The sequence below is a fragment of the Haemaphysalis longicornis genome, unplaced genomic scaffold, assembly GCF_048455015.1.
Source record: "Haemaphysalis longicornis isolate Haplotype H1 unplaced genomic scaffold, Haemaphysalis longicornis Haplotype H1 scaffold_12, whole genome shotgun sequence".
Lineage (NCBI taxonomy): Eukaryota > Metazoa > Arthropoda > Arachnida > Ixodida > Ixodidae > Haemaphysalis > Haemaphysalis longicornis.
In genome coordinates, this window is record NW_027526225.1 from 83,902,563 (window position 1) to 83,924,917 (window position 22,355).

General features: G+C 48.2%; 1 protein-coding gene across 2 annotated transcripts in view; it reads right to left on the reverse strand.

Annotated features, from left to right (window-relative positions):
• Positions 1–22,355, reverse strand: part of LOC144162901 (glycogen debranching enzyme) — a 74,084-nt gene that overhangs the window by 51,527 nt on the left and 202 nt on the right. The window contains exons 2-9 of one of the 2 annotated variants that reach the window (XM_077693622.1): positions 20,542–20,587; positions 17,700–17,861; positions 15,579–15,804; positions 11,327–11,669; positions 8,267–8,485; positions 7,982–8,090; positions 7,114–7,274; positions 6,538–6,722 (exon numbers count right to left, since the gene is read on the reverse strand). In XM_077693622.1, the coding sequence (XP_077549748.1) occupies positions 6,538–6,722; positions 7,114–7,274; positions 7,982–8,090; positions 8,267–8,485; positions 11,327–11,669; positions 15,579–15,804; positions 17,700–17,861; positions 20,542–20,554 (1,418 nt within the window). In that variant the 5' untranslated portion in view covers positions 20,555–20,587. The remainder of the gene's footprint in view (positions 1–6,537; positions 6,723–7,113; positions 7,275–7,981; positions 8,091–8,266; positions 8,486–11,326; positions 11,670–15,578; positions 15,805–17,699; positions 17,862–20,541; positions 20,588–22,355) is intronic. The other variant, XM_077693623.1, reaches the window with a different exon arrangement.

A 22,355-nucleotide genomic window follows, 5' to 3' on the forward strand; every position in this document is an offset into this window, starting at 1 on the left:
TACCTAATTAAGAAGTGTGTTTTGTACACCGGTGCGTCTTATACACTGTGTGACTGTTTTTTTATTCGGAAAAACTGAAGTTTTGAGGGGGGTGCGACTCATGCAATGGTGCGACTTATAGACCGAAAAATGCGGTACTCAAATACAAGAGTTTTCTTTGCCCTCAAAGGCAAGTCTTCACCCTCAAAGGCAACCACCACCCTGTATTTGTGGCTCAGTGTTTCATTATTGCAGCTAGAACACCACCGTTTCTGTTTACACCTTTCATCTAATGTGTGCACTTCACGAGGACACCTGCAGCTGTTAAAAGCAAGCAGCACTACTTACTGACAAAATGAACGCATTTTTTTCCAGCAGAAAAATTTTTGCACTCTTAAGGGTGCATTCTTTGTGCGAAGTTAATCATCTTTCCCTGCTTTTCACCATCTCGACGTCTACTTTTGCACCTGGGCCTGCACACACCAAGACTTAGTTCCACGACTGTCTGTGCAAACACACCGTATCCATTAAATGACATCATGCAAATGCTGCAAGCAGTGCGCACCAACAAACAGTTGCATGGACAACACCTTAGGGAAAACACGTCGGAACCAGACAGTTTAGCACATCAGAAGTGCAGTAGAACCAACCGAGAGTCAAAGACGCAGTGCTTGTAGTACAAGGTTTACTATATGGTTTGTATGACACCTTAATTAGAGGGAAATATAGCTTTGCTGAGTCAGTGTCGCCAATAGTCATGCCGTTATCCAGTGCCGAGAGGTTAGTTACAGTCCGCTAGTTATACAGGCTAATGCCATGGTGGACCATGGAATAAAAAGAGCTGGATTTCATTGGATTGGTTGATTGTAGGGTTTAACGTGCCGACGCAACGCAGGCGATGAGGCGCGCTGTAGTGGAGGACTCTGGATTAATTTTGACCACCCGGGGATCTTTAATGTGCGCCGAAATCTCGTACACACGGGCGTTTTTGCTTTGCGCCTCCATCAAAAAAAAAAATCCACCAGGGCCAGGAATCGAACCGGTGGATTTCGCTGGATTGAAGTCAAGGTTTTTTTAATGGGCTGCAACAGCAAAGAAAAACAAATTGAATTATGCAAAAGCAAATATTTTTTCGATGTATGTGAGAAGTGCAGTGATGCACAGAACACCACGGCGAACAGTTGGTGCATCATTCACGGTGGCATAAACAGGGAGTTGTATGCTGTTGCAATTCATGTTTGTAACTTCCCGATTAGCGGTGCCTGCTTGCAGGTGTTAGTGCCACTGCTTGAAGCAAGAGCCCCTCTGACCTTGAAAGCTTGCCAAAAGGGAACCATTAATGTATTTTCTTCGTCCTTGCATACCCTGTACTCATGATCCAGTGCGTGCATACACACGCCTTGATGAAACTGGATGAACAAAAATTGAGTAGAGATGAACCAGATGCTCACCGAGAAAGCTGTTCCGCACGCGTGGATGTAACCCTGAGAGAGGTGGCTGCCGCATTTGTCATGCCCCCCTCCTATCTGCTGTCCAGTGCACTAAAAGTGAAAGCAGTGCTTTTTTTACGCCCGTTTCTGCATTTGTTCAGATGTGTGCACAAGAAAACCAACTTCCTTGTGCTGATCCGCTGGAGTTATAATGAAGAAGCACCTAAGCAGAAAAGAGTGAAAGAGGCACCCAAGCTATCTACAGTGAAACCCCGGTGATGCGATCATGGCTGGTACGAATTTCAGTGCGATACGAATTCATAATATTCCCCGGCCAAAATGCGCTGCTTACAGTACAAAAAACATTGGCCGTTTCGAACACACTGCCGGGCCACTGCAGATTGTACGAACGCTTTGTCAATAGGACGCAGTCGCGGACCAATTGAAGTACGCAAGCCGAGCTGCGCGAGCTGGCGGAGAGGTCGTGCTCTGGACGGGATCCAAGTTGGCGAAGCCCAACTGGCTACATCACGCGGCTGCGCAATCTCTTACTGGTCTTTCTGTTACAGTGTACTAGAGGGTGTAGGTGTGTCATTCGGGGGAAAAACCAATGGAGAACACGGGTCCCTTTTGCAATGAAAAAATTGTATGGAGCGCAGGTGTTCCCCAGAGAACTCCTGCTGCGGCCAGCGCCACCTACAAATTTTTAAATAATACTAAACAGTTATTTGACGGTTTTTATAAAAATGTATATCCTGAAATAAAGAAATAAGAATAATGAGGGCCATAAATAAGCATTAATTTAACAAACAAACCTGCTGAAACCAACTGTTAAGGAGCGGCCAGCAGGGGTTCTGCTTACAAAAGGAGTTCCTCAGCAGAAATTTTCACGAAAAAAGGGACACTCTAATCGGCCCCGAACGACACACCTCTCTCTTCTAGTACACTGTACCTCCGTCGAGAAGACTGGACAAGGTTAAGCGCGCCGAGGGAGGAAGGTAGAGAGCGTCTTTGGGCCGCCCACTCGAGCCACCCTCACTTGTTTTCCGTGGGGTGAGGGCAGCATGCCCCCCATCCCCACCTCCCGTCGTGTGGGCCCGAGACTCACAATTTTTTTAAACATGAAAGTGTTTCATTCCGGGATTCACGAATATTTCACTTATGTTATATCTGTCACGGTAGTGACGCCAGTAGAACGAATTAAGCGGCCTGTAAAGGGTGCACCCCTGCACACAGGGTCTTCTTGTGGAGAAGCAATCTTTAGTATTAAATAGTACTAAATAGGCCAGGAAGCCACTGACCTCGGGTTAAATTTCAGTGCAGAAAAATCAGGAATAATGGTTTTCAATGACGCTACCACCGACGTAGTGTCTATCCAGCAAGGCGAATTACCTAGAGTGAAGGAATATAAATATTTTGGAGTGTGGATAAACGAAGGGGATAACTACTTAAGTACTCACGAGGAGCAACTTAAGGTTAAGGGAAAGCGAAACGCAGCTATAATGAAGCATAGAGCTCTGTGGGGGTATGAAAAATATGAAGTAGTAAGAGGAATGTGGAAAGGAGTAATGGTTCCGGGTCTCACGTTTGTGAATGCTGTACTCTGCGTAAAATCAGACGTTCTATCAGGCCTTGAAGTAAAGCAGAGAACGGTAGGACGTTTGGCCTTAGGCGCGCATGGAAAAACAACTAACGAAGCAGTTCAGGGAGATATGGGCTGGGCGTCGTTTGAAGTTAGAGAAGCTCAGAGTAAAATATGCTTCGAGATGAGGTTGAGGGCAATGGATCAACGAAGGTGGGCAGCTAAGGTTTTTAGGTACCTATACTTGAAAAGCGTGGACACGCAGTGGTTAAGAAAGACTAGAAGGCTAACGATGAAATACGGAAAGAACAGTGGGGAATCCAAAACAGCCAAGGTAACCAAAAAAGAGGCAAGGCAGATTGAAACGAATAAATGGAGGGAAAAAATGGAAGCTAAAACGTCGTTAGAGATGTACAGGGCTGAGAAGATGAACATCAGAAAGGAAAATTTCTACGATAATTCCCAGGGCAGTGCTTTGCTTTTTGAGGCTAGAGCAGGTTGCCTGCGAACTAAGAGTTTTGTGGGGAAGTATTCACAAAATGATGGGGTATGTGTGGTCTGCGGAAAAGAAACAGAAACTATGCGGCACATAGTGTTAGAATGTGAGGGTATCCATCCAAATCTACATGAAGGGAATATTGGGCTTTCAGAAGCCCTAGGATTTAAGGGTATCAGAGAGGAAGTTAACTTCAAGGCTGTCGAGGGGACGAAAAAAAAATGCTGGTGGACGAAAAGCAGAGAGGGGAATATTGCCTAGGACAGTTACCACCTGTAACAGGGAAAATAGAGTATTTCGGGCCTAATAAGCTTTAGTGCCTGCCCTAAGCAGCGCTAGTATTAAACCAAGAGTGTAAAACATCGTTATATTAGTCCTTTTTGGTAAGATGACATGTCATCACCCCGCTTCAAAGGGGAAACCAATAGGAATCATCATCATCAGTACATTATACTTCAGGTTGTTTGTTTTCAGGTTTTATATTTTAATGCGAAAGTGTTTTATGCTGGAATACACCACGATTTCACTGACGTCATATCCGTGACGGAAATGACGCCAGTACACCTTTGCCGAAGCGACCAGCCAGCAGGGCGTCGCTCGCCAAGCACACCCACAAGACAGCCGCCGACCCACAAATCATGCTCTGCTGCAGATTTCACTGCACATTTCACTTTTGTGTTTTACCGATTCCTATGACAGAGGAATCAACCCCAGTTTTTTTAATACAGGACGCTCGCTGTCATCCTCTTTCTGTCCGCGTGTTGCCGACCTGTCTGTGCTTGCACTTTTTGCCTAAGGGACATTCGTGCGATCGCACGCCTTGCATGCCGTTTGCGTTCAACATGACCAGCAATGAAGATGACGACCACGGCAGCAGCCACGATGAGCCGCCCACGACGGCTGAAATGCACCTGAGGCAGTATTCTCATGTTTGTCCATTTTGACAACACCCGTTTTGCGTCCGTTTTGTTGTGACGTACTTCCAGTTGTAGGCGGGCTTTGGGTTGACTTTTGCGCAACTTTTCTCTTAAACACATTTTAAACGAGTAAACCTATTTTAAACTACCGTATTTATTCGAAAATAGGTCGAGCACGAATATAGGTCGACCCCCTAAAAATTGAAGTCGCCGAAAAAAAAAAATAATATATTCGATTATAGGTCGACCCATACTTTTAAGAAAAAACTTCAGGAAACTTTTTAAAACTCCCATTTATTTACAACGCGGTCACCTCACTGGTCGGAGCCACACACTGCGTCGTCGTCGGAACTTGCGCCGCATGCGCCGCAGTTCATTACCCACCCCCGCCCCCGACTGGCTTTGAAGGCTGAACGGCCAATCCTGCCTTGCAGCGCTAACTGTTGAGCTTTGGTCTGAATATCGCACGCTCCTCTTCCACGTGCAGCCGGAGTTTTTTCTCGAGAGCACCGTGCCTCCCAATTGTAGGGCCACGAAACGCACGACGCAGTCCCCTACAAGCAAAAAGTTCGCCCCGTTGTTTCCGCCATCCCCTGATCAGCTTTTCATTAACGTCTAACTCTCGCTGACCGGCGCAGTTGTTCAAGTTCTCGGCAAACAGGATCACCCGCCGCTTAAAGTCTGACGTGACATCGCGAAATGCGCACGAAAAAAACGTTATGTGCAGAAATCACAACGAAGCAAACACAAAGAAAGCGCATGAAACGGAGAACGGGAGATAGTAGAGACAGCGAGCGAAGCAGGCAACGCCGTTCCGTTCACGAGGTGGCTACGCTAGGTGGCGAAAGTCACCTTTACCCCCACCTCGCGCTAGCCGCTACCGCGGCTCCGAAGACACCAAGCCAAGCCAATCTGGCTCTCTAGCCAGTACGTCAGCTCGCTCGTGTCCGGTTCGGCTGCAGGTAATGCGCGATAGCCGGCAGTGACTGTGGGTGGATTTCTTACGGTGATTGTTTTGTTATTTTTTCCTTTATTTTCTTGCCTGTCTTTGTTCTAGATGCTCCGCGCTGCCGCCTCAAATTGAGGAGCGCCGGGCGCGACGGAGAAACGGATCGCTCAGTGCGCTCGCCATTTTTGATCACGACTATAGGTCGAGGTTCTTCGGTCACGATTATAGGTCGACCCTCAATTTTTAAGCACATTTTCAGAAAAAAAAGGTCGACCTATATTCGAATAAATACGGTATCTCTTATGTGTTTATTGTTTCGCCAGCGAACCAACAATGCGACGAAAAATCGTCTGCTCCAAATTGTCTGCTTCGAGAAGCCGCGGCTAATAGCTCCGCCGTGCTTGCATGGCGTCACATCCGGGTGTTGCTTTTAGCCAATGAGGGCTTGCTAAAACAGACACTTTTGAAACGGACACAAAATGGACATAACACGAGAATACCGCCCATGGTCCTGGTGCTCGGCGTGCTGAGGGGTGCAGTGGCGGGTGAAAACATTCTTAAAGTCACTTGCACAAAATTTTACGCCTTGCAGACATCAATTGTTGAAGACCTTAGTAAAAAGAAAATGCAGAAGGATATAAGGAATTTTTTCTCCCGCAAACAGATTTATTTATCTTTCATTTTATGTACGTTTTGATGATAAGAATCTTGGATAATACGAATATTTTGAGCGGCCCCGTGAAATTCGTATCACTGAGGTTTTACCGTATTGTGATTGCATAATGTGTGACAATCCCTTTTGTTAAATTGTGAAAGCTTATGTCTGGGTGGGTATGTTGATGTCGCTGGTCCAGTATCCTGAGATGCAAATCCCCATCGTCCGTTTCGCTCTGCATACCCCAGGTGGCGCGGTTGTTCCAAGATCACCTTGCACTGGCTCGCACTTCCAAATCAACCGCCATTTTACCATAGGCGAAAATGGTTATTTATTTATTTTCAGAATAAACAGCTATGTACCGTCGTCGTTCCCAGTGTCAAACAAAATAGACCACAAAATGCAACCTTCGTGTGAAGTTTGAGCGCAAAGAAAGCAGCGGTTCACTCAGGAAAAAAAATGAGTGTTCCAGTTATCGTCATAACACCCCGTAAGTTGTCCCCGAGAGGAGTGTGGTGTTTCAACCCACCCTGGGACCAGGGGGTTTGCCCGGGAGACAGTAATCTTCTTGGGGCCGTCCTCCTGGAGGCGCAGGTAGCGGCAGCCCCGGATGACGTTCTCCACGGCCGCCTGCAGGTGGCTGTGCAGAAGGTTCCACGCCACCCCGTTGAGGTGCTCTAGGTGGCGCCGGAGCTCCCCGCAGCAGCGGTCAATCTGCGCCAGCGAGCCCCCCCAAGTGTCTATGGGTATCAAAGCAATCTGACAAGTTAGTTGGCCTGACATGATGAAAATAAAATTGCACTGTGTGGTGTGCCTTCTGTTTGTCCTGTCCTTTCAGTGCAATTTTATTTCCATCATGTCTGCGCTGTGTGTTGTGTCTTTTTTTGTTTGTCCTGTCCTTTTAGTGCGATTTTATTTCCATGTCGTCTGCGCTGTGTGGTGTGTCTTTTTCTGTTTGTCCAGTCCTTTTAGCGCAATTTTATTTCCATCATGTCTGCGCTGCGTGGTGTCTTTTTCTGTTTGTCCTGTTCTTTTAGCGAAATTGTATTTCCATCATGTCTTGGGCCCCACCCCCAATACAAGGGTGGCCGTATGCCCTGCTGACCTGGTCAGGGGCGTCGTGACGGCTGGGCTCCCAGTTGCGGTTGAAGATGGCCAGCGCCTTGTCCATGTCCACGGTGCAGCCGTTGCGGCGGAACTCTGGGTCGTGGAGGATCCGCAGGTTGCCCTCGTCCGGCACGGGCCCCGAACAGGGTCTGCCCCGTTCTGCAGACAAACCCATTTTCCACTCATTATTAGGCAGTCCTCCTTTCTCATGCACGCTTAATCACTTTGCCGTGAACGGCTTATGACGTAACCGGCGGCCATTGTGTGCAGAGCTCCACCAACAGTCCCAAATGTTGATTTTTGGCTCAGGAGGGTGCTGCCCACCACCATGTGTATGCAGCGGGCGTTTTCATTTTGCGTTCTTTTCCATAAACTGTGCATGAGGGAAAGAACCTTCCAATTTTGAACCTCTTGGCCGGGGAAAAAAAAAAGAAATGAGCTTTGGCGAACAATTGAATGCGATATGCAGTTCTGTTGTGCCAAAGCCAGAATTCAATTGCCGTCTAATCACCTCAGTGAGAATGAGCAATTATTTCTAGAACGTACGTGTAAGGCTATAATGGGAAGTCAGGGCTTCAACAGATGCCCATCTGGTCAGGAATTATCCCTAAAGAAAAAACAAAAACACTGCCCGGGAAAAAAAACCTACGAAAACAATAACGCACAAAGAGAAGCAATAAATATGATGCTGTTGTTTTCTCTAGTGGTTTTCTTTAGCCCGGGATACCCCACCTGGCCTTCTTTTCGGGGCTACACTGGGAGGAGAGGTGGGACCTGGTCAGCTGCTGCCCACCCCAACTGGAATAAAGGGGGTTGAGGCACCAGCTGAGAGCTGCTGCAATTTGCCACCCATGACCGTTGCCCACCTATGACCTTGTCCTTGAAGGTGTCCACGAGGGCGTCCACGTTGATGGTGTAGAACTCGTGCAGCGTCAGCAGAGGCAGCCAGTTGAGGTTGATCACCCGCCTGAGGGCCTGCATCAGCCAAGGAGGGGTGGGCTCAGCAAAAAAAAAAAAACGGCAGCCGGGCAACTGCCAGGCAACTGCCCGGCCGTTGCCCGGCAGTTGCTCTGTTGCCGGGCAGCTGCCTGGCAACAGAGCCCCCCACCAACCACACAGGCAGGCGCGTGAGGGAGGGAAGGTGGACGTACGTCGAGGTGCTCCTCGCTCGTGATCTCTGCAGGCACGCCCTCAGCCTTCCACTTTCCCTGGCCAATCTCAGCGCTGAGTTGCATGATGGCCGTATCCAACAGGAACGCGGGCTTCAGGTGGGGCGAGTTGACCAGGTTGTAGGCGCACTCGGGGTGCTCTCGGATCCAAGGGCACTCTGTGGCCACGTGGTTCAGAACCACGTCCGTGAGCGACAGCACCTGAGGGAATGGGGGGGAAGCCACCCGGGCGGTTAAGACACTCCTTGTGTGCTCCACATCCTGGATTGTACCAGCTCAAAGTCTGGGCAAGAAAAGACCACCCTGACTGCTACTTTTTGATTCGTTACTTAAAACTGAGCCCCCCGGCTCATACGTGGCCCCGTGAGATAACTTCATGCGAGCCAAGTGGAAGAACGATTGTGGCATTCTCTCGCAGTTTCTGGTTCCTTACTTTTGCAAGCGCTGACACTTGGACTGTGGAGACACACCGTAGTCGAGGGCTCAGATTAATGCTGACCACCTGGGGACCTTTGTGTGTGTGCCAAATTTTCAGTTCATGAGTGTTTTCTTTTTTCGCCTTTAGCAGAGAAACGAATTCCCCAACCGGGGTTGAACCCACACTCTTATGCTCAGTAGTGCCTCAGCCACTGAGCCGCCGTACCAGATAAATATTGATTGATTGATTTTGGGGTTTAACGCACCGACGCTACACAGGCGATGAGGCGCGCCGTACTGGGGGGCTCCAGATTAATTTTGAACATCTGGGGATCTTTAACGTGCAACCAAATCTCGAACACATGGGCATTTTCGCTTCTACCAGATAAATATCTGGAGTTTCTTCAGAATATTGTTATGCATATGTCAATGGCAACTACTGGGACTGTTCTAAGCATCAATTGTACACGTGAAATAAGAAAACTTCCATTTAACCATGTTTTTAGTACTAAGTGGGACTTCGCTATGCCGTGGTTTGACTGTACTGTGCTATTTGCTTCAATATTCGAAAGTTTTTTAGCTTTTACACCTCACATATTTGCTGCATGGCACTACAGTTGGACTTCTAAACAACGTTTAACGAAACTCCCCACAGAGCAAACTTCTGTATCTCCCAACCTTTGTCAAATTAAAAAAACCTCCTTTATTGATTAAATAAAGTAGCATTTTACTGCACTTCCAGTTTAATGAAATTCTTCCGCATCGAATGTACGCAGCAGGAGCTTTCTTGATGAGCAGAATAAAATAAAAATGAAGGAAGCTCACACTAACGCGCAAGACTTGAAGGTAGCGAAGCTGTATACAACCTTCACGACCATCACGACGGTTTAAGTCCACGATTGCAGCCAATTCGCTTCTTCTTCGCTGCCACAACGACTTTTGCTCCACCTTTGCTCAAGAGCAACCTCCTGTGCACATTTTGCTCAAAAATAGCTAATCGTGTAACTGATGCACGTGCACCACATCAAATTGCACCAATAATCAATTAACGTAACTGAGTGGCCTACTTGGTATTCCATTATGCATGGTTCAGGTAAAAAAAAGAGGAAGAAAGAAAAGAGTGTTCTTGTGTTGTGTCTTTTCTAGTCCCTTGTCTTTTTTTGTGCTGAACCGTACATAACCAATAAGCAAATTCACATTCTGAACAAGAGCCTTTTTTTTTTTCACATGCTTCGAACCAAGCTTGGTGCCAAGTCTTAGCAGCTGTTTAAGAGGAACATCTGCTGGGGGCACGGAGCAAGAATATAGGCGGGGAAACGAGGCTTGCTAGAGCTGCCAGATAATGTCACAAGCGCTCGTCATAGGTTAAGCTAGTGGCATCAGCTGCGGGTGAAGAAACTGTGCAGCCGCCACGATCGACATTTCACTGTGCAGCCATGGAATGAATTGTGGCTGCTATCGATTCGTCCATCAGGTGCCGCTACCCTCTCACTCACCGTCGCAGCGATGAAGCCAACAAAGCTTTGCAGTCTGCCTTGGTTTTCACTGTGACATTATCTGGCCGCTCGCCTGCGCTTATCGCCATGGGCCGTTTCGCCTCCTATATATTCTTGCTCCATGGGTGGGGGTAGTAAGGTGGAGGAGGCACTTTTGCTATCGTTCTCAACTCGTAACTGAGTGCATATGCCAGAATTGTTTGAACCTCTGTAACGTCATTTGCACTGTGTGAACCTCGACTCAACGAGGTCCCCAACTTGACAAAGTTTGTAGCAGCTGAGGTTCGACCGACGCCACAGAGCAAGAACAAGACAGGACGTGAAACGGGGCTTCCTAGCACGGCCAGATAATGTCACAAGCACTTGTCATATGTTAAGCTAGCGGCACCTGCTGCAGTTGAAGAAACTGTGCGGCCGCCGCTTTCGGCATTCCACATCGCAGCCACGGAACGAATTGCGGCCGCTATCATTTCGTTCATCAGGTGCCGCTACCCTCTCCTTTGCCGTCGCAGCGACGAAGCTTCGCAGTCCGACTCAGCTACCAGGACCACCGTGCCCAGTACCCGCCACCGCACATCAGCACCCTGCACCAATGGACCACCCCCAACAACAACAGCCGCGACACACTGCTGTCCCTCGGGGCGCTTGCTCACGAGGCAGGCATTGATCGCCGCATGTGATTGCGAATGTACACCATGTACACGCATGTGTGTATGCACATGTAGTGGCGTGCACCTCATCTTCTAGCAGCGCCACTATCATCATCTGCATTATCCCACCATCATCATCAGGGGGGCTTGCCCGGCCATGCTCGATGAGCGGTCGTATGCCATCGCCGCTCTCGAAGTTCCGGCCAGGCCTTGCGCACCCGCAATAAAATGTAGGAGGCCACCACACCCTACCGAGTCTGCTTCCTACACACTTCTTTCTTTTCTTTCCGTCTTCTCTCCTACACCACTCTTCCCCGCTATTAGGCCAAAGAGCTATCCTACAATAAAAACATTTCCTTCATTCATCCATTGTGACATTATCTAATCGCTTGCCCACGCTTGCCGCAATGGGCTGTTCCGCGAACTCCTTGCTCCGTGACCGACGCACGAACGCCTCGCCCCCGAGGCGGCGCACCCACCTTCCACTCGGTGGCCATCTTGTCGACGAGGGCCTGCACGTCGGCCATGGTGACCGGGGGCTGGCCGGGGCTGCTGAGCATGGGGTTGAGCTTGCGGTGGTCGCTGATGCAGTACGACGAGAGCGAGTCCCCCAGCTCCTGGAGGGGCGTGAAGTGGACGAAGTTGTAGCCCGTCTGCCGGCTCACCTCCAGCTTCTCGGGCCAGCCCTGGAAGGGCCCTAAGCACTTGGTCAGCACCGTCTGGCACTGCACGCTGTCCAGCGACAGGGGCTCCCCCTCGGAGGCGCTGCCCCGCCACAGCACGGGGTCCACCAGCAGGTAGCCTGAGCCCGCGTGGCCAGGTCTGCACGGTACGCAGGCACGCACACAAGCTCCACAGGGGATCCCTTCTACCCCCTCAATGAGCTGCCCAAGGCTCCAAGAACGCAAAACGCACACCTCTGGGGCATTTGTAAGTGCAGCAGTGCCACAATAACCTGCCTGCAGTACTTAATTGCGCCACAAAAGCACTCACAGTGAGTGAACAGCAAGAGCAGGCCATCCCTCAACTACGTCCCAAAGGTCTCAACAGGGCTTTGCAGGGCTTTTCACCGCAGCTTGGCAGTGTGCTGTACCGAAGCGTAGCAACCAATTACAGCTTACCTAGGGTTTCTAACGCACGCCAAAGTCTCGTTGAAAAGACACTATAAACATAGTGTCTAGCTAATTCCCGAGCAGTAGCTAGTACTATATATTGCAGTCACTTGCAGGATGTAGATTGTAGTCTGGCAGCCATGTGAGAGTGCCAGTGTCCAAATGTTATCCCTGCTCACACCTTTAAGATAGAGCTGCTAGTACTACCTACTGCAAGTACATTTCTCTGGTTCTTTCCCCTTGGTTCACAATTGTTTCGTTGTGCTTTTTTACTGTGTCAACAATGTTCCACAATGAGAGCAGGAACTCAGTGGCAGTTCACTGCTGTGTTTGAGATGAAAGGAAGAGTTCGCCAAAAACGAAGGGCAATGTAGCCCTTTCATAAGGTGATGAAATTCCTTTCCGTGCTTCACACAAGATCACTACTAGCCGCATTGGAGGCCATTAGCTGCAAAGTGGTTAAGTTCGCGTGCCAAGAAATGCGAAGAGAATTTAAAGCTTCCAGGATTAGGGTGCAGTTTTATATGAAGTGAAAAGGTTTTGCTCTTCGAGAAGAGTTCTGACAGCTCTGATGAGCAATGCGCATCAGAAATAATTACAATGACATGAAATAAATAAAGCCTTTGTGCAGAAAGTTTCTTGTCAGCTTTATCCCCCTGAAGTTAAGGGGTCAACCTATAGTAGCGTTTATGCGGCATCTATGGGTGAAACATCTGCCAGTGAAAACAAATTAACGGAAGATGTAATGGTGGATTTTTAAGAATGCGTGAGCATCTCGCCACTCTCTCTTTTGGTGGCGAACATGAGGCTCGGACCAATGAGAATGCCTTGCTCCAGCTTTATAACCTAACACAGCGTTTATTGCAAGCCCTTTGCACACCATGCCAACCGTGCTTCATGTTCTACCGCATTTGCGCGATTCTAATGCGCACCCTTTTTTTTTTGCTAAAAGGTAGCCTTAAAATTTGTGGGCGCATTACTATCGGGCTTACAATCGAAATAGGCTTTAAAGCAGCCAGCAGCATTGCCATAGAGGCAAAGTCCCGTCGAAATCCAACTCAATTTAAAAACAAAATCTGCCAACACCACGTGAGTGAATCTCGGCGCACTCATTTCTCAATGGCATGCTGCGTTGATCCGCTGTTGCACATTTTTCTGCTCCTGCAATCAGCCCGTCACGCCTAGAATTATGAAGGTGAAGGCACTTTAAATTGCCAACAGCTTCAATATTCCCCGCTATAGTTTTATTTGCCGCAGATGAACAAGCAAGTTTATAACGCAATTCATTTTTGGCTGCCACAGTTACACGCGTCAAATGAAGTTTCCTTCTTCCAGGTAGGTGGCGTCCAATTTTTTACATCTGCGCAGTAGAGTCGGCGTTAAATTATTTTTTCCAATTTTCCTACGCGCAATTAACCACGCTTTACAATTGGGGGTGCATTAGAATCATGCAAATACAGTAATTGTTGCAGTGGGGACTACCACTGCAGAACTGTCTGCCCACCGCTCCTCCTGTCATCCATTAACACGGTCATTTCATCGCCGACTGAAATACGAGCGAAGGGAGTAAGGACCCAGCACTTTGACTTGGCATTCCACTGGCAGAGGTTCAAGCAAGGAGCCCCTGCTCCCAGAGCACCAAAGGCCCTGCTGCCAGCTTGGCACGGCGCCACCTCCTTATTCCTCTGGTCTTTTGCTGCTCCTCTCTTGACGTACTGGTGGCACAAAGTTTTGCTCACATGAGCCATCCACTGCCGATGCCGTAAAACGCACAGAATTTCTTGGGCAAATTTTAACTTATCCCGACGCTCTTCTTAGACAAGAAAAGCAAGCTATTCAGAATATTTCAACAGTTGAAAGCGATTCGGTTAGTTTGCCAAATGCAGCGATGCGTCGTCTGATTTACTCCTGCGAGGGGGCAGGCTAACCCTCTTACTACAACTGCCTAAAACCAGGGAGATTTTTCTCACCCCCCTCCCCCTCAATACAGCAGTTGAGACACTCTGGCTCCCCTTCACTATGCCCAGCTCACCTACTGTGCCCTTGCCCAGAGCTTGGTCCCAGTTCCAATAGTACTCCCAAAGCGTCTCCGAGGGGGATTTTATCCCTCCAAACTTGGTGGGGGGTCACAGCGATGACGACAATGGGCTGTGACTAGGCTTGTGCGAATATTTGAACACTTCAAGTATTCGGAAGAATGTTACAGTATTCCAATTTGCTTCGACCCGAATTTAAAATTTGCGATATTTCGAAGTATTCGTGGTGAACGGATATAAAAACTGCGTTCGAGTACTATCAGGAGTGTCGGTTTCGTTAGGCAAACCGCATTACCACCGGCATCGTGCCTACATCTTGACTACACGTGGAGCCAAGAGAAGCTAAGCCACGTTCAGAGCGTTGTCGCAGCAACCTTACGCGCGCACGTTCGTCAAGGTAGTCAAGGCCCCGGTTTCATTGTTTCAAACAATGCAACGGTAACAAAACAATTGGTTTGGCTACCGCGTGGCACATGTGTATTGAGCAGGTGCTGATCACACTTATAATTGGTAGAAGGGAGTGCCTTCTTCCCTGTATGTGGAGCTGCTAGTCCTCATGCCATTATATTTTTGCTTGAAATATGCTACCCAATGATTTTCTGAGATGTTTTATGTGTGTATATGTTGTAGGTTGTTATCTGTGTAGATGAATGTACCTTCTTCTACAACTAGTCTAGTATATACAGAATTTTGTTTACTGGTTAACATATGTTATCACAGGATTCTCTGTGATGTCTTTGTACGTTGTAACCTAAGAAACAAAAAATTTTTGCTTAGAACAACTTTTAACGGCTCAGTTCTGTTCTTCTGACACATTTGGTAAATATTCGAATTCGCTTCGAAAGTATTCGACCCAAAGGACTATTCGCTTCGTATTCGCTTTGAACTGAAATACAGTTAAAGCTCGTTAATTTGAACTCGAAGGGGATGACAAAGTTGTTCAAATTAAGCGGAGTTCGAATTAGTGGGTGGGCGCTACAATGAATGCAAATCGCGCCGCACTGCGCGAGCAGAACACAAAGATGCCACCTCTGGACTCATTATCGCGAATTAGGCGCTACTACACGTTTGTGGCGGGTGATTTCGTAAACAATGATGGCATGCACCGGGACTCTGGCACCAGTGGCGCGGCGCCCTTTGTAGAAGCGAAATAAGGCGTTGCAGGAGCGTAGCGCGCACGCCACACTGTTGTTTTTCTGTTTCGCTGTTTCGCATCTCTCGTAAATTTGGTTTGGTTCAGATTTGCAACACATTGTAATCACTTTGGGCTGACTTCTTCCGTGAGGGTCGATGGAAACCAGTTGATCATAGTTCGAATCAACCGCCCTGGATACCGATGCTTTCGAATTATCGGGAGTTTTCCTCCATCGAAATATACAGGGCTGTGCCGGGACCAGGGTGTGAGTTCGAATTAAATCGGAAGTTCGAATTAACCGAGTTTGAATTAACAAGCTTTTACTGTTTTCCTATTCGGACAAGCCTAGTTGTGACACACGTAATTGCATAATCGCATCGCGCGATACAGAACAACAGCACTTGGCGTAGTGGCTCCCCCAAGGATCAGGGAGAGCAGAGAGACGCACTGGTTATCGCAGGTGAAGTAGTAGTGAAAGGAGCCGGGCAGGTGGAAGGTGAGGTCGGCAAAGTAGGCCGTCTCATCGCCCGGGTTGTGAACGTCGTGGCTCCAGGGGACAGGGTGGTAGGTCGTGCGGCAGAAGGCGGCCCCCCCCTCCTTGGGGGGCAGGTTGATGAACAGCTGCACCTCCTTGCCGTACAGCGAGGGCCCCAGGATGAAGCGCACACACGTGTCTGCAGGGGCAGAGGTCAGGGCAGAGGTCAGGGAGAACCGTTTGATCTGCACACAGGTAGGCTTCAGCTGGCTCCTCGAGCAAAGTTGGCACACATTCAAACGTCTTGCTACTGCTAGCTAGCTGTGCATCTAGCAACAGCAGTAAAGTACACTTCCGAATGCATTAAACTGCATGGGTGGCTACACAAGCACACAGAGGGAACACAGGTAGAACGCACAACTTTGCTTTTGTTCAACAACTGAAATAACCAAGCCAGAATAACAAGCATGCCAGAAAAACCAGCATTTAAAGAGGGGACATAGTTCTTAAAACAGTTTCTTTCCATTTTTAGGTAACTATGTGAAACTTGTCAGTCTTGCTGCTTTTTTTCCACTGATTTCAAATATGGCATAATTTTTTTAGTAAGGCAATTAGTTGCCATGATAATTAGAGATAATTAGTCATTTTTGGAGGACCAATACAGAAAGCAGTGTTGGTCATAACACTGCAATCTTTATATTTTCCAATGCTCTGAACCCTGGTGATTGCAGTAAGAGAGTCGGTTTTTCGCTGCACCGCTTGAAACTAATTTTACAGCTCATTAAACTTTGGTGTGCCTCGCCAGTGAATACAAGCTATAGGACGTATTCACTGGCGAGGCACGCATGCAGGCAACCATGTGAGTGTGCCATCACTGGTTACGCCGGGCTCCACGGGATGGCAATACTTGTCCGTGCTGAGCACATGATGTGTGTTCGACAGTCCAAACTCTACCCCACCGAACGCAAAGTAATGCCTTGACTCCACTGCGAGTGCGATTAATAACATCTCTGTTGACACCACCGTTGAGAATCGGGTTGAAACAGAGCAGACGACGCACGCCGGTGTTTTTTTTTTTTCTGCGGCGCGTGCGGGCGCAGTGGCAAAAGCCCCGCCATGTCTGTGGCGCTTCGGCCATGTCCATGGCCATTTCCAGTGTTGCCAAGCTAGGAAATCAACCGCTAAACTTTTCAGTGAATACCATCTATACTCCACCCATTGCTGATCATGTCTGTGCAACCACATCTGCATGGTGTCACAATTTGTCATTTGTCTATATGCGAGAACAGGAGACGGAGCACACAGCACAGGCTCTTGTCCTGAATGCTTGGTTCTTGTGCGTTCCCCACTACACTTCTACCGTGACCCCCTGGCCTCACTGGGAGTGGTAAGAAGGAAGAGGAGGGGACGGACAAGACCCCAAACCCTAGTTGCCGTAATGCTTTTGCTTTCAGGCGCATCCTATAATGCCTGTCTGCCTAATGCAGTTGTGTGCCACATTTGGGGTCCCTCCAAGTCATTTTTGCCACTTCGCAGTGCAGCGCAGAAGCAAATGTTACCTGTTCCTCAGTGTGTCTGTGACACACGTCATTTTAACTACTGCAATTACCCACATGTAATCTGCCTTTGCATAGAACCTGCCAAGGGCAGTTCCAGGTTTTTTCTGAGGAGGGGGTCAACTTCTATCACTGATGTATATGATGATGATAAGGAGGATGAGAATGTCCTTTTTATTCACCACAACTTCATGAAGCCAAAACACAAGAAATAGAAAAAAAAAAACATCCACTAGACTTTTTCTAGGTATCTTCTAGAAATCTTCATAACTAGACATCTTCTCGGGGGTATGAATTCAAAAATTAAGGGGGGGGTCAGGACATCTGGACCCCCCTTCTGGATCAGCCAATGGAACCAACCCACTCAAGTAGTTCCCGCAGAGAAAACAAAAATCCTCCCCACACATTTTTTACACAGCTGACGGTGCGATTCAACTTTCCCGCTTTCGCGGAAAAGGAGCACCGCGCAATTACACCGCGCCTAACACGAGCTGGCAAAGAAGCCAGAGAGCCAGGAAGGGGGAGACAGCACACGCACTCTTGGCCAGCCGGTAGATGGTGCTTTCAAAGACGCCATCATTGAGCAGGAAGACGTTGATGGGCAGGCTGGGCTTGGAGGACGCACTGGTTGACCAGTTGCCGATGTGCATGGCGTGCTCGGCCAGGCCGTTGGACTCCAGGGAGGCCACAATGGATGGGTCTGCAGTGGAGGAAGCCACTCATCAGTAATCGTGCTAACAGGGCAATAATGCACAACACCCACAGGCCACAGTGTTTGGCAGCAGTTTTAGATGACGAAGGGCTCCCGTGATATGTCCCCCCAACGGATGTTTTTTGCTAGCCCTGACTCACACGCTCGTGCCAGTCAAGGTCCTGTACTTTAATCAAAGCACAAGTGCCATTTGCAGCTGCACTGCTTTCTAGCACAGAAATGCAAATACGTATAAATTACAACAAATGGCTGCACATAATAAGAAGTGTCAAGAATTTCAGAACAAAGACATTACTGAAATTTAAGAAACCTCTCTTTAATCTTAGGTAAAAATTGTTCCCTTCATGCCCATTTAGATGTTACCCAGGTGAGATGATTCAAACAAGTGGCCACAAAGCATGTTTTTTTCCCCAGTCTGCTTCTCTGGTTTCGTGGCAATACTGCAAATTGTAGCACATTATGCTTAATTTCTCCACCGAGGCATGCAAGGCCCTGCTGCTAGTTCACAACAGCTGTAATTCACTGCGCACTGCTGACAACCACTCGACAAGCTCCCTTGGGGCATGCAATCCCGATGCTATGTAGTGCACACGTGTCCTGCACAGTACAGTTTGAGCGATCCACTCTGCAAGAATTTTGCACATGTGAGCAGTATAAACTGTGTTACCGCGTACCAACCGAGTGCACATTTGTGCGCTAATCTGTCCTCTCCTCTCAAGCCACTTGTAGCCCTGTGGAAGGTAGTGCTACCCTGGCTCAAGCCAGTAGCAGGGCCTAATGTGCGTAGATGTCCTTCACTGTTAACACTGGTCCCCTTAGAGCCCTTATGGTACCTCAATGTGCACCCTTCCTGCCACTCCATTGACGTACGACCACGAAACCTGCTGCGCACAAATGAAGCTGTTCTGCAGTTATTACTCTGGACGGATGCTCGCAGCTAAGTGCTCTTTCTTGCCTGAAGCATCAACACCATGCGATAGTGCAGCATCAGCAGTGTATCCTTCTTCAAAAACACTTTGCTTGCTGGCAAGCCTATTATTGTACCACCCCCCAATTTCTACTGTAGGCATCAGCAGTGAGGTGTCGTCCACAAACATACCATATTTTCGCGCGTATAATCCACCCCCCCACTTTTCGTCGACGAATAAAAAATATATCCCCACGTATTGCCCGCATATTTCATACATAAGAGGATGGACCAAAGCTACTACTCAAGCAACATTACACATTTGTTTATGCAAAAAAACTTGCCTAGCTGACTACGTAACTAAAAGACTTGCCGCATACATTTTTTCAGGTTGGTATATTGTTGAGCTGTCTGCGCAATATAAGCACTGGTAGTGGGATAACAGTGGCTTAGCCACTATTACTCCTGTAGGGGCATCACGGCCCAATGCACATTGCGGTGAAGCTGCACCAAAGGAAATACCTCACATATAATGCGAACCTCTACTTCACCCCTGAAATTTTTGCATTTTTGGTGCGGGTTATACACACAAAAATACGGTACCTACACTTTCACCTTTCCGATGCTGATAGGCCAATGATCTCACTGTCTGAATTTCTCGTATTCTCTAACACTAGCTTGACAGCCGGCAACTGCAGAGTGACCTTTTTGTGTATTCAATGAAAATGACAGCTAAAGCAGTGGGGCAACTTGTGATTTCGAGACACGTCGGTTGGCACTGTTCAACCAGATGTTTGTGCTGCCTCTTCAGAAGCATCAGCAGCAGCAGCAGCGAGGCATCGTTGGGACAACACGGGGCAAGCGAGTCAGGCACTCAAACAGGACACACGTGAAAGTTCAGAAGCTGCGCCCATGTCTTCTGACGAGGAGCGTGACAAGACAGCTCTAAAACAAAGAAGGATGCACAGAGACAAACACAACAACACGCAGACATGCCGAGGTGCCAGAGAGAGAAGGCAACCACTTCCCTTCACCAGAAGTGCATGAAAAAAACGTGCAACCTCAAAAATCTCCGCTTTGTTACGCATAAACTGCCAGAACTATGGTGGCGATTCAAAGCAAGCGAAGGAAAGGAATCACAAAATTTGCCGCAAAACTGCAGGGGTGCTACTGTACGTAAAAAATTTATACCTGGAACAGGTGCCATTAACCAAGCAGTCTAACCCTGCGCCATTTCCTCCTTTAGAGCTGACACCAGCTTTTTGCTTAGAATCCCAGGCAAGGGGTGATCCGACCTGTGCCATTTCTTTCAGGACCACTTTAAAGCTCACACAAGCTTGTTGCTTCCTTCCTGCCTTTGTGCCGTCTTCTGTGCTTTTTTTAAAGCGGTATAATGTACCAACAAGCCCTTCAGTACACGCTTTTGTTGCTCTGAATCCCAGCATTCACGTTGGTCATCACCCCATGTGGCAGGCAGATAGTTCAGTACATGAATACCAACATGTCGATAATTCAGCATACGGGATTTCGCTACAGTTATAAGCTCCCTATGACACACAGATGTGCACCCCCTGGCAATTGGTCAACATGTTGCAAAGTTCGACAAACACAGAAGCAAAAACGAGGCGAAGGAAGACAGCCGCTAGCCCAAGAATGCAGAGTAGCAAAGCAGCTGGCATGGCCTGGACGGGACTGGCTCAAAAACACAGCGCTGCATGGTGGTGACACAGCAGCCTCTGAGTGGGCAGAGTCCGACATTACCTGCCATGGTCATCTGGGGGGACAGGGGTAGAGACAAGCCTGCTGGCTGTGGCCGATTCCAGGATCCAGAAAGCAGTCGTGGCCAAAGATCGAGGTCCGATGTGAACGGAAGAGATTTGAGCCAAGGCACGAAAACAAACAGTCAACCATTTGCGTCAAGCACCACGTAACGGAAGACCTGCCTCAACGAATTACTGCCGTCACTCTTCCACCGATATACGCTAACCGATATACGCTAAATGCCACTTTCATCGAAGAAGCCTGCTGTCAAACAGCCCCATTATTGCTGTAACTCACACGGCAACTGCCGCACGAGCCTCACTGGCATGAGGTTATCTGCAGACCAGCGACCCACTGTTGGAAAAGATCACACCTGAAGGGGAGCGCTTCACTGCTCAGAATGTCCAGGAAGCAGAAATTTCACATAGGTGCACAACACGCACTTCTATGCCCTAACATGAAATTTTCAAGCCAATTTCAAGACTGTTTAATATGAGCAATAAATCTAGACAACCAGGTTCAATATAAGTGCTGACTGCCTTCAGTAATGCGTTCCCAATAAAACACAGCAGCTATATATATAAGGCACTAAACGAACAGCAACTCCCAGTTAAAGACAACGGTGTAGCTCAGAACGCCAGCTCGTTATTGGGAATACAAACCAGTATGGCACCAAGGCGACAGGTCTCCCAACATGCCACACAAGATAACGCAATGGAAAGTGTCAAGACAGCCCTGAACATTGGTTTCGAGGCATACGTCAGTACAACTTTCCCCTACCTCTTCCCCTACCTCTTCCTTTTGTTGCTAACCACATGTGCTAGACCTTACACTGAATGTAGGGAATTGCACTAATGTTCCAGTGCTTTTCTTAGGGTGCATTTGGCACTGCTATCGGCTACGGCACACTGGCTTACCCAGACCTGAAACTGCTTCACAGATCCTGCCTACAAGTCCACTGGCTGCCTTTAGTTGATTCCTTGTTTTCATTCTTTTATTTCTGTTATTTAAGCTGATGCATTATGTCTGAAAGCAACTCAACTGTCTGTCAGAAATAAATGAAAGAAAGTGAGATCAGTATACGTCGGAGTTGAATCACGGATTCGACCTCACTTGCACGGCTTGGCATGAAAACCAAAGATGGCTAAGTTTCTCCTAAAAGCTGCGACGCGAAAGGCGCGCTAGGCCGGCACACTTGGCCGGGTTAGAGTGAACTAGAATCACTCTACTTGGGCGCAAATTTACGAATAATGAAATAACCTGCCCAGGCTTTTTTTATTTTATTTTTGTGGCAGACCTTTTAGTACTGTTACGGCTCACTTTACATGTTCACCAAGGTGCGAAATCATCGCAGATGTGCATAAAACAATGTTAAAATAGCTATTCTCGCACCTTTAGACTCACTGTTGTATTCATTACACTGATCGGTGAGTGTTGATTTTCGCGCTCGGTAACGCTTCGTAACGTGAACTTGTAGGGACAAATCTCCCGGACAAATTCGTCTGGGAAGGTGCACCTATGCGGAGATCGAAAAGAATACCTTATACTGGCAATGCGCACGCATTCAGCCCATGCATGAGAACCCGAAAAGGCACCGGCGACTAAACGAGCCCCAATAAGTGTCAACTTGTGTTTACGACAGATCATTCTCTCTTAACGCAGAAACCGTCAGCTTTAAGGTCAAAGCCTGCTTAGACGGATGCACAGCTTGAGAAAATCCACTGTTCTCAGCTGCAAAGGGCTCGCGCACAGCCGGCAGCCGGCTGAAACCGAAGTCGGCAGCACCGTTGACGTCCAAGCGAAACCACAACATA